The sequence below is a fragment of the Mauremys reevesii genome, linkage group 26 (assembly GCF_016161935.1).
Source record: "Mauremys reevesii isolate NIE-2019 linkage group 26, ASM1616193v1, whole genome shotgun sequence".
NCBI classification, from domain to species: Eukaryota; Metazoa; Chordata; order Testudines; family Geoemydidae; genus Mauremys; species Mauremys reevesii.
Genome location: NC_052648.1, coordinates 1,651,047 through 1,666,110, shown reverse-complemented (window position 1 = coordinate 1,666,110; position 15,064 = coordinate 1,651,047). Strand labels below are relative to the sequence as shown.

General features: G+C 46.1%; 1 protein-coding gene across 1 annotated transcript in view; it reads left to right on the top strand.

The window, feature by feature from the left end:
- Positions 1-11,529, top strand: part of ELL (elongation factor for RNA polymerase II) — an 83,856-nt gene extending 72,327 nt beyond the window's left edge. The window contains exons 9-12 of the mRNA XM_039515831.1: positions 532-598; positions 3,129-3,300; positions 4,528-4,572; positions 7,858-11,529. Of these exons, the coding sequence (XP_039371765.1) occupies positions 532-598; positions 3,129-3,300; positions 4,528-4,572; positions 7,858-7,962 (389 nt within the window). The 3' untranslated portion in view covers positions 7,963-11,529. The remainder of the gene's footprint in view (positions 1-531; positions 599-3,128; positions 3,301-4,527; positions 4,573-7,857) is intronic.
- Positions 11,530-15,064: the final 3,535 nt, after the last annotated feature.

Here is a 15,064-nt window from a genome sequence, read left to right as displayed (position 1 = left end):
TAGTCTATAGACACACATGAATAACAGCAGGTGTTTGCTTTATGAAGCAATAAATCTCTAAATGCAGTATTGAACATATCCCTTCATCCCATTCTGACATGCAGAACTTCCTCCAGGAATCTATAGTGTGAATAGCAGTAAAGCATGTAGTATAGAATAGAAGGGGAAATAATTATACTCTGCTCAACTTTCTGATCTGCCCATCTGGACTGCATTCATTTGTTTTGCAGTTCACCAGTGCTGGGATTAGTACATTCTCCTTGCTGGGAGGCATGCAGCAATATTTATAAACCCATTACATTAAGAGATGTGTTTTGCTACTCAACGCATTTGCAGATAGATGAATATTAGCTAAATCTTGCAGTTCCAGCCATCTCATAATGTTGATACACTCTACCTTTGGTCAGTTTAAACTAGAACAACAAATATTTTTATATCAAGGAAAATGCATTTTGTAAATGGGGTATGAAGTTGGACTTTAGCTTTGTAAGATGTAGGGCTGATGCAAATGTGGGTTTTTATTTTTTGCAGGTTTAAATGGAACATGCAATAATTCTAGTGTACCAACATCAACTTCGGAAATGCCAGATTATTTATTGTAAGTATCTTCATTGTATCATTACCTTGGGGTCCAATTCCAAACTATACATCAAAACCAGCTAGTGACTAAGACAGACTAACTCTGTTATTTTCTGATTTCTATGTTAGAACTCGGTAAAAATTATTTTAAAAAAACCAAACACAAACCCAGGAATTGAATCCAAATTCACAAATGTATGGCCTTAAACACCAACTAGGTGTTACAGCAGGTAGTGCTGCCAGCCCTCTTCTAGCTTCATTGGGTCCATTTTGAGGTACCCAGGGATCATGCAGCCTTGCACTTCATGAGGAGGTGGAGAGGAGGGCATCCTTTATTCTGCTTGCAATGCAAAAATGGCCAGTCACAGCTTGATGTGTTAGAGGGTATGACTGTTTCCCGTGCTCTAATCAAAGTGATGGTTTTATTGGTGTATAGGGGACTTCACAACTGAGTTATTTGAGCTGATGTTGGCACTGCTGTTGAAGGAATTGAGGACTCTTTGAGTGCAGCATGCATGTAGGATGTTACTTCTGATAGGCCGCCATGTCTTTCTAGAGTGAGGAATCCTTGGGGGTTATAGCCAGAGAGAGAAAACACCTGAGCTGCCAGCCACATACTCAACCTTGTCTTTGGGTCTGATTTGAATGTTTGATTTTTGAGTCGTTGAGTAGTCTGACCATCACCTCATGTAGCTGATACAGATGAGTGCCATACTATAGATATTTGCAACTTGCAAATATCTAATCTCCAGCAAGCATCTGACTTCCTCTTCCAACCAGGATGTTGACCAGCTCAGTGACTGACAGCTATTAGCTGGTGGAAATGACCATCAGTTTGGTGGTTTCTTGACCCATACTGGTGGCTTCTTTTGGCTGAGGTCACTGTGGCTTAAGTGTCCAGAAATCAAACCAGTCAGGATGTGATGAGATGGCTAGGGCGCATCACTGGAGCCTCCTCTTCGTTTGTGCAATAAGTTTGTGTCAATTCAGAAAGACAAGGTCGGTGAGGTGGTAATGCTGATTGGACCAGCTTTTGCTGATGAGAGAGACGAGCTTTCCAGCCACACAGAGCTCTTCCTCAGGTCTGGGAAAGGAACTTCCAGCATCACAGCTAATACCAGGTTGAACAGATAGTTGAGCATAAATTCTTAGCAGATATTCTAAGGGACTATTCAAGGTGAAGTGGCTCGTTAACATCCCTGTATCGTAGGACAAAAACGGGTGGGGGGTTAATAGTTACAGGTCATTGTAATAAGTCGTAAATCCAATGTCTTTATTAAGACCATGATTTTAAGGCTGTCTACACTGCAAACCTCACAGCAGCACAGCTATGTTACTATAAGCTCTCCTGTGTAGTCACTCTGTGCTGACGGGACAGAGCTCTCCCGTTGACGACATTCAACCACCCCAACAAATGGCGGTAGCTGTGTCGGTGGGAGAGCCTCTCCTGCTGACGTAGCACTGTCCACCCCGGTTGGTGAAACTTATGTCAGTCAGGTGTATTTTTTTTTCACACCCCAGCTGATAAGTTTTACTAACAAGTGCTAGTGTAGACACAGCCTTAGTATCCAGCAAAATTATGAAGTTAAGTTCCCAGGCTCATCTTTCTGAAAATGTTGAGGGTGAGGATTGATAGCTCAGGTATGGAGTGATCGCTTTGTGTCATCTCTCCTATGCAGTCTGGTTGTCAGTAGCCCAGTAAAACCACAACTTTGCAGCACAGAACAGTCATATCCTCTAATAAACGAATATGTAGCTGTGACACTCGGAGCACCTTTCCCAGCCCCGAGGAGGAACTCTGTGTAGCTGGAACACTTATCTCTCACCGACAGAAGTTGGTCCAATAAACAATATTACTTCACCCACCTTGTGTCTCTCTCATTCTGGGACCAACGTGGCTACCACAACACTACATACAACATACATGTCAATTCAGTCACTCTAGTGATGCATCTTAATAAATTAGGCTTCCTTTAATACAGAGTCCTTCACTCTGTTCTCGTTCAGTCACTCAAGACCTGTGTTAGCCTGGCAGATCTCCCGCCCCCACTGTCACTGCTGCAAAGAGTAAGGTGAGATATTGGTGGTGTCACCTATGGTAAACTTGTTAAAGCAGATGTGAGGTCAAACATGGAGATGAAAAGGGAAGAGTGGTCCCTTATATCGACTAGATAGAAGGTGCCCTGCTGAAAGTCAGGTTAATTGTGTTTGATTAAATTGAGTGGCTTTTAAATGACCTACGAGATGTCCCTTTGGATATGCATGGGCGCTGTGTGTGTTCGGTTCGTGCAAGGTATTTTCAGAAGGTGAAGAGGGGATATGTCCCCTTTTTGAATATGGGAAGTGCTGTGTCTTCTGTGTTCGTGCAGTCCCCAGACCAGTGGGGGCCCAGTGCTGACTGAGGCATCCAGGTGCTGTTGCAATGCAAATAACACGGTTTGTCCTGGAAGGCAGGCACCTGCCAGACCACCCTCTTTGAACTGCAGTAACATTGCTGCTTGAAAAGAGACATTTGTTGTAAAGTGCTGTTTAAACTCTGTTCCCTTCAGAAAATATGCCTCCATTTCCTCTTTGGAGCAGCGTCAGAGTTATAAGAATGACTTCAATGCAGAGTACAATGAGTACAGAGACTTGCACGCCCGGATAGAGAGAATAACTCGACGGTTCACCCAGTTAGATTCCCAGCTGAAGCAGCTTTCGCAGGGCTCTGAAGAATATAAGGTATGAGCAGGAATATCTGTTTGAAAACTTAACCCTGCCACTCACAGAGCTGTGGTTTGCTTGTAGTTCACATGGCCGCCTTGTTGGGGTATCTTGGGCGGACTTGCGTTAGGCACTGTGTGATTGTATTAAATGTACTGTACACAGCCCAGACCTGATGGATGCAGAGCGTTCATGCAGCTGACAGCTTTTCAGGCTGTTTGTACAACCGCCCTGTGTTCTTTCAGTTGAAACACATATTGTGGTACTTGTTAACAACGAGCAGCCTCACTGAGACAATTGGTGTCCCCAGCCAAATCCTGCTGGCAGCGAATACTAGATCCTCCTCGCCAGAAAAATGATATTTCACCCATATGGGACCTTATTAAAGATGGAAAGCGAGTTAATATGGGGTCATCTGTTTCTCCTGACGCTTTGATCTTAATAGTAGAGTATTATTCAACCTGTCAGACTGATTTTAAGAGCTTTAACTATTCTTTAGCTTGAGAAAATAAATTTCACTGAGGATAATAAACTGTTCTTTACAGAGCACTTCTTGTACTGCTCCAGTGTCCTTCCCCTCCTCTGAAATTCCCTTTGTTTTGCTGTTGCTTTTCTTGGGACAGCAAAACAATTCAGCACTTGTCAGTGGAGGAAAGTTAAGCTACTTGCAGAGTAGACTAGGTAGCTCTCCTCAGGAAGGGCATTCTTGGGGCCTGATCCTTCCAGCACTTGCTATTGGTGTAACCACTGCCATGGTGAGTCATTGAAGCCAATGAAACCACTCTCAGTAAAACACACAGTAACTGTTGAAGGGGTCAGACCCTTGTTTTGGATCAGCTAATTGTTGGGCAGCTGTACGTATTTCAGGCTCTGTCCCTGCCACATCTCCTCCACTAAATCGTAGCTGCTTTTTTTCCTTTTGATATTGAACATCCAACTCTTTTATGTGAATGCAAATATACATTATTTTATTTTTATTTAGTGGAAATTCTGAACTGGCCACTTTTCAATTTGGAAAGGGCCAAGATGACCTAAAACACATCAAAATAATTATGCAAGAAACGGGGGGGGGGGAATATACAGTAATTCTTTTCATGTGATAGTTTGATAAACAGCAACCTCTGGGAAAGAGGTGAGGGTCTCACTTTACTCAACTTTGAATAGGCAAAGTGCCACTCACTAAAGTAGGTTCCAGTTGTATTGTTTTTATGGAAACAAAACTTGATGATGTCCTTTCTTTTTCAGACTATCCACGATCAAATTTTACAGGAATATCGTAAAATTAAAAAGGTGAGTGAAAACTCTCAGCCACAAACTAAAATAATCCCTTTCTCCACTTTGCAGGGGCAAGGTTTATCTTGTGATTTGTCTGGCTGCTATTTGTCAGGAAGGAAAGGGCTCCCTCTGCTGGTTAGATGGGGCGCAATGGCTGAGGCAAGGCCCTTCAGCGAGATGTTAGTCCAGGGGTAGGCAACTGATGGCACATGTGCCGAAGGCGGCACGCGAGCTGATTTTCAGCGGCACTCACACTGCCCAGGTCCTGGCCACTGGTCTGGGGGGCTCTGCATTTTAATTTAATTTTAAATGAAGTTTCTTAAACATTTTAAAAACCTTGTTTACTTTCCATACAACAATAGTTTAGTTATATATTATAGACTTATAGAAAGAGACCTTCTAAAAACATTAAAATGTATTACTGGCACGGGAAGCCTTAAAATCTGAGTGAATAAATGAAGACTCGGCACAGCACTTCTGAAAGGTTGCCGACCTCTGTGTTAGTCAGCACTTTGTCTGTGTTGAATGAAATGCTGGCAAAAGAATGAACGAGTTACGTTTCTGCGTTAGTGCCTGAGTCACCTCTGAGGCTTTGAGTGTACAGCCTGAGTGACAGTTATTGGGGTCCCCCTTGTTTTGTGGTGTCACTGACATTTCTCAATGCATGAGGATATTACACAGATGGACTGGCTATTAAAATCCTCCACTGAGGATACTGGCTTGCTGGTTTTATTCCTTGTGTAGCACCTGCAGTGTGTTATGTGCCTCAGACAGGTAACATGACATGGTCCCTGCCCTGAGGGCTTGGAGTCTAGAGCGGTGAGGTAGAAATGCAGGGGGGCAGCGAGCCAGGTGGTGAGCAGTGACGTGGGCGCACCTTGAACCACTGTGGTTTTTCTTTTATCAGTTTTTTAGTTTGTGAAAGGGATTCTGAGCCCTCCCTTTGCTGAGGAGTTGGTGGGCTTTGTGAAGTGAGTTTCTGGGGCACTCTCCTCTGTGCTCCACTTCCCTTTTAGAAGGATCCCGTGGTTCAGCTCCGAGGCGGAGAGGGAGGGCAGAGCTGTGTGGGCTGCAGATAAAGCTGTTGTGCCATTGCTTGATAGCCTATCTACACAGGTGACCTCTGTGTCCCCTTTGCGGCCTTGGGGAAGAGGCCCTCACATCCCCTTTGTTAGCTAATACATAGGTTAGGGGCATTGCACGCCACGTTGTACCCAGCATGGGGGCAGATATGGTAACTGCATGTTTGTGCTCTTCCCACAATGCTGTTCACTTCTGCTCACTTGTGTCAAGGTGTATATCCCACAATACCCTGCACAGCACAATTCAGCACTTGGCATAGGCAGATCTGGAATGTGTCAGAAACCAGACCACGTGATGTCCTGCCCTCAGCTTGGGAGGTGTCTTCCCAGCCCCTAGCACTTGGACTGTGGTGTCCGGTGAAGGTGCAGAACAAGTTAACGAACAGCTGGGTTGGATCTTAAGTGACACACACAGTGCTTTTAACTTGTACACAGCCCTACTGAAAAATATGATGAATATGAATGCATACTTCCGGCAATACCCTCCGTGTGGGGTGAACTGCAGGCTGCAAAAACAGGTTCATGGAGGTGCTGCTTTGCCTTTAGACAATAAATTGGCTGCACTTGGTTATTTGGTCTCTTGCAGTTTGATATTAAAATTTTTCAAGTGTAGTCAAAATCTGGCTATCCTCCTAATGCAGGGGCTGGGGGCCCCACTTACAGGACAGACACTGAGGCCTATAGCCTTGCACTGTTAGGAGGGGCATCATCTTAATCGAAATGAAGTCTGGTTGCATTTATAAGGTTCTGTTGATAGTTTTATAAGGGTTTAATGTTATAAGTACATTACATTTTTGACGGTGTGTTGTAGATGGTAATATAACAACCGGTTATAACCTGTAACAATTAACCATTTATTGCAATGTCTATTAATCAAACTTTTTATAAGTAATATAAAGTGACTCAAAAGTAATGGGCACCTCTTTCCCCTTCAGTGCCCCAGTGGTGGGGGAGTTCACTCCAGAGCTCCTCTCCTGAGAAATGTACAAATTGCTGGCCGGTGCCTTCCCAGATCTGCAACAACGCAACCTGCTAGGATACGCGTTGCAGTACCTGCCCTTGCCTAACCCTAACCTCATCAAGGAAGGGAGGCTTATCGCTGTCTCCCACTTAGACGGGATCTTTTGCTTTTTTTCTGGAGTTACCCTGCTCAGAACAGCTTTCCAATTTTAGATTGAGGGTGGGTTGAGGAATAGAACTGGTCCACGCAATCCAGGACCAGCACTGTTTGCTGTAACCTCGTGTAACACGTCGGACTCACCCCTGCGGTGCCTCCTGCTGGCGACTCCGGGGAATTAGCTCAGTTTCCAGCCCCATAGCGCCCTCTGCAGGCCAGTGATCTGCCTGTTCTCTGGCCCCGGGTCCCTCCCTGGACCCCGGTGCCCTTTTACATTGGGTGCTGCCCCCCCAGCAGTAACCCCTTTCTCTCAGGGTCTCCCCTCCTCTGGGAACCCCCCCGTCTATCCCCACCTTGCCTCAGTGTATGGCCACTGCCAGTCATTGTCTAGCCCCACGCCCTGGGGCAGGCTGCAGTATCAGCCACTCATCACTGGCAAGGAGGGTTTGGACCTGCTGCCTTGGCCTACCCCTGGGCTGCCTCTGCAACCCCCAGTACCTGTTAGCCCACTGCTAGGCCGCAGCCTGGGGCTTTCCAGGCTGGAGCTCCCCAGCTCCTCTGCCTTTCCCCAGCCCTGCTCCACTCAAGTACCCAGTCTCTAGCTCCCTACAGCCAGGCCCATCTCCCTCTTCAGGCAGAGGAAGACTGTCTGCCTGGGCTCCTGGCTCATAGCCTCTTCGAGGGGCCAGCTGGGCCTGATTGGGGTGTGGCCCAGCTGCAGCCACTTCCCAATCAGCCCAGCTTAAAAGCTGCTTTCTCAAGCCTTGGCCCCTTCCCAGGGCTGTTTTTAACCCCTTCAGGGCCGGAGCAGGGGTCCACCCTGCTACACCTGGCAACAACAAATCCAAGTGCCTTTTTGAGGGAGGAGGAAAGATCTTCCTGATGAAGAAACTTAATTGGATGCTAAAACTATTAGGCTTATCAGTGAGTCAGAGATGGTGACTGTCCATCCAGCGAAGGAACCAAACTTCAGTGCCTACTGTTAACTAGCATCAATATGCTTTGCATTTTGGGGCTGTCTGACCCACTCTCTGTGATGTGTGTTATGATAGAACTGGAGAACTATTAACTTTGGTAATTGTATCTTCCTTTTCCTTGCAGACAAACCCTAATTACAGCCAAGAAAAGAATCGCTGCGAATACCTGCACAACAAACTGGCTCATATAAAAAAACTGATAGCAGAGTATGACCAACAGCAGTTTTAGTCTTGGCACTAATATCTGGACTGGGTAGTGCAAAAAAAAATTCACTTGGATGTTAGTTTCCTTTATACAACAAAAAATAAATTCCTTTCAGAGCCAAGCACGAAGTCCTCGTGGTTGGAAGAACTTGGAGATGATTATGATGCGGAGTCTGTCACGCCAGCATCTGAGCCAAGTAGTGGAACCAGCGCCTGGCATAGTCCTCTCAAGTTTTACCATCTCTGAATGTTGGAAAGTAAAACAAAGGAAACTCTGCTTATTTGAAGCCAGCTATTGACACTTAAGGGAAACTTTCCTGAAGTGAATAAAACTCCCAAAGGTAAAGAATCAAAGGTTTTCATGGATAAAGTTTGGAATGAAGTTTAGTTCTTGCTGGCCCAGCTCTCGCTGTGCTGCATATTCTGTTCTGCAGATGGTGAGGAACTGGAATGCTGCTAAGTTACCTCCTTCTCTGGCACCTGCAATGTTCATATGCAAGCTGTCTGCGCTACATGGCACCATGTTAAATGCTCAATTTCCCAGAGCTCTCGTTGGTCATTCCTGTTTGTCATCTTCTCCAGTTTGTGCTCTCCCTTGAGATGGCTGTGTCAGCAGGAGGGAAACTGCCCAGGAATCTGCACCGAATGCTTTGTCCGATGCAGACTTTTGGATTCTTCATATATGAAATCTCTTCTCCAGCTTGTGCATTTGGAAACAATCGGCGTAAACTTTGCCATGGCTTCTCCAGTGTGCACAATTCAGTCAGCCTGCGTTATACTTCATATACCAATGCCAGGAAGACTGAGACCTGTCTGTCTTTGACTTTTATAGTTTTATACCGAGACAGCCAATTTTATTAATTGCTAATGAGACTGTGGTCTATTTTTCTATATATATATATATATATATATATATAAAAGAAGCATCTTTTCTAAAACTGTGCCTCCCTTTTCCTTTTAGGCCAAGTGTCTCAGAACCTTCCCTGTCTTATAACTGCAGTATTACTAATGCTCATTGGATAATTACCCAGAGAAGTTATTTTGTTGTTTGTAATGACCCTTAGAATGGGATAAAAAAGGATTTGGTGGGGTGGGGGAGGGCGATGCTTGCTTGTTCTGTGTTCTGCACATTTCCAAAGAAGCAGCAGCAGAGACTCAAAGGCTCAGAACAGGAACCAGAAGAGAGAAGGTTGAGAGAAGTAAGGTAGCATGTCCAGTGCGGGTCACTTACACTGTTGTGCTTTGTCCAACCCTTTCCTCTGGATTTTTGGACTTGAAGGGAATACTTTAGAACATGGCCGAGGCGTGAGGAACTCAGCAAAAAGCACAAAGGTGCCCTTTAGTGCTGTGGTTTTTACCTTTAATCCTGCCAGCCTGTGTGATTTTACTCGCTCCTGCTTCCACTTTATCTTCCAACCAGCAGAGGTTTTCTTTCGTCCCCAGTTGTGGCTCCTTGCATCAGAAGAATGTGATCCTCTTTGAGAGAGTAAAATGGCAGAGTCAGGTCATCAGGAATGGGGGCGGGGGGGGAAAGACTAGTTCTTCTCTGACTAGGTTCTGTTTTGTGTTTTGCGGCCCAAGAAAATGTGGGTCCATCTGAAATAATTCCATTCCAGCTGGACTCTATTGCTGCTAGTTTAATAGGCTTGTGCTCCAAAACCTCTCACCATTTGTCATCTTAAAAGGCCCTTGTTCAAAGTGTAGATAGTTTTAAAGTGTCAGAGTTTCTCTTTCCTGCCTAGTCCTCCAACACCAGTGGGATTGCTGATGCTGACATAGTTTGCTCCCCCAGGGATCTGGCTTAGTGCTAATGGGAGCCATTTGCATATACCGCTATGCCGGTTCTGGTACGGGGGTTCTGCAGCCATGATCCATGACTAGCCAGTGGCCAGTTACAATTTGCAGACTAGCAGGAGGGCCTCATGTTTTCAGAACCAAGCAGTAAAGGGTTCGTAAGGAGTTGGGAAGATAAGGAGGCTCTCACAGAGGTCTGCAGAATGACTTGGTGGAAGAACCCAGTGTTTTGTGGGAGTGAAGTCCTAGAAACAGCTGAAGTTTTAAGGAAAATGTTGGTGTCTTTGCTTCCCCTACCCACAGAGCAGACTAACATTCCGTGGGGTAGGAGAGCAGGGGAAGGTTTTCTTGTCTTGTGGACATAAGTAGCTGTCTTCAGAACATCTCATGCCCCACTGGGGCTTCCAGTGGATAGGGAAAGCTGAAAAATATGGATGATTTGAAAGTGAAAAGCTTTTGTCAAATGAGTTTTTTCTCTTGATGTTACACGCACGAGTTCCCCCTCACCCCCAACAGCAAGTGGTGGTTTCATGGGACTATCACAAACAAAGGACGTCCATTTTTCCTTGTCTGAGCTCAAAGCCTGCTAAAAACACGGGCGATCTGAAACAGCTTTGGTCCGACAGACTTTCTGTAGCTGCGAGTCGCATCAAGATCTGTTTTATTAGCGCATCAGTGATCGGTTTTGTTCCAACTGTGGTTAATGTGGGGGGTTACGTTGCCCTGCTGTTGGGCTCCCTCTTCACCTTCTTTGTACTGTTGTCAGCAGAGATCTCTGGGCACGTTGTGAGGATTCACAATGCAAGGCCCAAACAGCAACTGAGTGTGGCTGTAGGCAGCTTCGCTAGCCGGCAGTTGTGGGAATCCAGCATTTTCTGGTGGCAGCACTAAATCTGTGTAAAGGCTCTGCCAGAAGGCAGCATCGTGATTTCGGGATGCAAACAGCAACATTCTGCCAGACGATGCAACCAGTTGGGCTTGAAAGAGTTTTTTCCTTGGTGGCTTTCAGATTGGTGGTCTAATCTGAAGCACAAACAACATTTATCAGCCATCATGTTCTTTTAGCAAAAGAAACACAAAGTATGCTTCCTCTTGAAAACGCAAGGAACCACAACTCCAAATGGCAGAAAAGGGCATCAGTTATGAACCAAGATAAATTCTTCCATAGAAACACATCTCGTTCTGATCCTTAATATTTTGAAAGGGTTTTTTGGAATTTTTTTTTTTGAGGGAAGTAGAGATGGATCTCAGTCTTTATACATCTGCTATAAAATATTTTTGCAAACAGAGTTGTATACAAAGATGTATTATGTACATTTACATGTATATTCTGGAACTTCTAGAATCGGAATATAAAGCTGAAAAAATATTTAATGACTATCCAAACTGTGAGACCCAATTAGCTTAACTTTCTGCTTCACTTTTCTTTTGGTCTGTGTTATGTAGTCAAATCTGCCTTTCTCTCCCCCCCCCCCTTTCTTTTTAGAGAGTATGAAGCTAGGCAAATCTTGTGCTTTTTGGGTTAATAGAAACCAGTTCTAGATGATTAAATATGATCTAACTTATTGATACCGTGTTTTACTTTGTAATATTGTACTGTGGATAAAACTATATTGAGCCATGGAGTTGGAGTTTACAAAGAGCTTTTCACTTTGCCAAAATGTTACAGTTTAAAGGCAGCGTACTCTTCAGCTTTCCTAATCTTTTCTTAAAGAGCTAGTGTCTTTTTGTACACTAAAAAGCTGAATGCTGATTTTGCAACATATAATAAATTCACTGTATTGGAAAACAAGCACAACAAGGTTGTATATTTCTTTTCAGAGTTTATTTCTGAGGGTAAATGGCTGGCATGCGGTTTAACCCCCCAATAAAGAATGAACCAGAATTTTTGAAATGTGCTAAAATTCTGTATTACAAATTGTAAGGAGTTATCGCTGCAGTAGGGAGAGAACCAATGGCACCAGGGTATGGTCTGACACATCAGGTTGTGATAGGGGTACATCCCAGGGCCAGCGTTCAGCCTGTCACCCGCAAAGGACTTGGTAACTTTCACCCAGGAAACATCATTGCAGATGCAGACCAATGTAGCTTTCAGTGAGGTTTTTCTCTCTGTTCCTGTGTGACTGAGGTCAGGGTGCTCAGAAAACTCCCTCAAGATTTGAATTCAGGATCAGCTGCCTTATGTCCTTGGAGCTCTAGGATGGGGTTGCTCTAATTGGCTCTGATTTATCCCCTCTGTCCCCCGGTGGTTCTTAATCCAAAGCCCCGTCTGTCTGCAGTGCCTAGGTACTTACCTGTGCTCCATCACTGGAGCGATGCCTCTCAACCCCTTCTGAGTAAAGTGTGGGCAAGGTGCTCTCTGAAGTGGACTAATCCTAATCTCAGAATGTTCTCGCTGGGGGATTAATAGTTATTTTTGTTAGCCCTGCCCTACTTGCCTGCGTCTGTTCGGGGGATGGAAGGGCTGTGAAAATAGAGACCTGTGACCCAGTGGAAAATTTCACAAACGGCCGAGCCCCACTGCAAGAGGGACCAGGATGTCCCTGTTCCAGTGCTGCTCATGCAGCTGCTTGACAGACAGGAATTAACATGCTTTCTACTTGGCCGACCTCAGTGTGTACAGCACATCTGGTTCCAAACTGGCTTAGTGAGGTGTATGACAATGTTCAGCCACCAGGGGGCAGTACAGGGGTTCTCAAACCTTTGTACTGGTGACCCCCTTCACACAGCAGCCCTCAGAGTGCGACCCCCCCACCCCAATTAAAAACACTTCTTTTCTATTTGGCACCATTATAAAGGCTGGAGGCAAAGCAGGGTTTGGAGTGGAGGCTGACAGCTTGCGACCCCCAGTTTGGGAACCGGTGGGGCAGTGTTCTTCATGGCCTCTGACTGGCCTGGGTTGCTTAGGACACATTCTTGTCAGTCTAAACTTTACTGTGTGTTTAATTTCCCACTGACTCAGGGAAAATCCTCTTTGGCAGCAGCAACCCCATGCACCTTCCCATCCTCAAGCCCCGTGGTGTGGAGAGCTTGAACTGGGGAGATGCTGTGGATGGTAGAGGATCAGGGAGTCCCATTGTGGCTGCAGCCTTTGAGGGGAAGGTGGAAGGGGATACTTTGATCCATGGCCGATTCCCTTGGTTTGAGGCCGGCTTGTGAGAGAACACCTGGAAGAACAGCAGAATTCGAACTGAAAACACACCAGGTCCTGGTGCCAATAGGCGTCCCCTCTCAGGTGTGATTAGGAGCAGCCTGTACCACATGCAGTGCTGGGGGAGGGAGAATTGGCCTGTCACATGGGAATCCATCTCCTGTTCCACGAACCAGTGAGCAGAGCACCTGACCCAGGCTGCCCTTGTGAAAGCCTCCGCAATCCAGGAACGTTTGCTCAGCTGATGGGCAGGAGGTGGTGCACCCTCAGTTGGTACCGATTCACAGCATGGGTGGAGCACGCTGTGCTGCTGGACACCCCGCTCCACCCAGAGCGCTTGGTGCCCCTGCTTGCTTTGGGGCATTTTCACAAGACTTGGTTGGGGATTAGCTCTGTCTAAATTCCCACCCGCCCTCTCCCCGGGTGCTGCTCGTTCCCCTGCCATGGGCATGTGCCACAGTCAGTGACGTGATCCCTGTAGATGGGGTGGCAGAGCCCTCAGAAGGAGCTGAGAAAAGTAAGAATTTAAAACTTGGCTAGTGGAAATTTCCAGCAGGCTCCCCAGTGCCCCACCCAGGCTGCTTAAGCTGAAATCCTCATTTCCATCTTATTGTCTAGAAACCTGACTCTGGCAGGCTGAAAGTTTAATGTGCAAATGAGACCTGTACTCTGCATATTTAAACATGGCAAATGCCTTAAAGGGGCCATTACCAAGTTCTCGTGGGAAACTCTAGCCTGTGGCATTACTTCAAAAGGTGGATTTTTGTCCCCTTAAGACTTCTGCTCTTTGCCTCAGTATCTGGCTTCCTGCTTACTGATATGGCATTGTTCCTGCGGGAACCTCCCAGGGCCACCAGTTCAGCATGACTTGCAATACCTGCTGGGGAGAGTCGGGGTGAAGGCAAGGCAGCAGGGAGTGTCACAGCTCAGGATAAAATGCCTTGGCGGATGTGAAGGGGCTCGGGACTCGGCTGTTGCAGAGCTGGCTGAGGTTGGGCTGGAACAATGGACCCAACAAAGCAATCCAGGAGTGCCAGTTTCTAACTTGAGACACCAAAAGTGCCTGTCCATTTATTTCAGATACTTTAAAAGAGAGAGTAAATGAGGGACACTAGGAATCCTCCAGCACAGAGCGCAGGCTGGGTGAGGAAATCCTGCCTAACACAGGAATGAAATGAGACCATCTCGTGACTGGTCAGTATCCAAACCCATTCCTAACCCAGCCTCTGTTCTTCCCTTCATAGCTGCTGTCTGTTCTGTGACCACGTGCTGTAGTGGAGGGAGAGAGGGACGCAAGTGTCCAGAGGTGGCAGGTGGCTTTTTTCTAAGGCCCAAAGGGACCATCCACAGGACTCCTGGGTCCAGTTACCGTGTCAACAACGCAAGAAGGATGTTGATAACCTGTGAGGGGGTCAGAGAAGAGCCATGAGAATGATTCAAGGGTTGGAAAACCTGCCTTAGAATGACAGACCCGAGGAACTCAATCTATTTCGCTTGACACAGAGAAGGTTATGGACTGACTTGATCAAGGTCAGAATGACTTAGCTGGGGAACAAACATTGGATAATGGGGGCCCTTCGGTCCAGGAGGCAAAGGTCTAACAAGAGCCAATGGGCTGCAAGCTAAAGCAATTCAGACTTGAAATAAGGTGCAGATTTGCGAAGGAGGGTAACTAACCTCTGGAACAATTTGCTGAGGGTAGTGGGGAGTTTTCCAGCCCTGGCAACAAATCAGGACTGGATGCTTTCCTCAAAGATCTGCCCTAGAGCAAACAAATTACTTCAGACCAGGCCTGTGTTCTGCCTGAGGTCAGACTAGATGATCTGTGGTCCCTTCTGGCTTTATTAATCATCTAGTCTGACAACACGGGCCCCAGAATGTCACCCAGTGCTTCCGTATCTGTCTCCATGCGGGACTAGTGCAGTTTTATTTAGGCTAGTATCTTGTCTGTCTAAATAGCAAATCCTTCAGAGGAAGGTGCAGGAAACCATGTAATGCAATAACCTGCCTATAACAAAGGCTTCTCCATAACCTCCTTACAATGGCTGGTGATGTAGGAGCATGAGGGTTTATATCCCGTACACATGCAGCTACAGTAGAGACCATGGGTGGTTGTGATCCGCATGTGCACAGGTCAGTTCTTCTTTGGAATCCTGCTAAGCTCTTGATCTCCTGTGCAGGG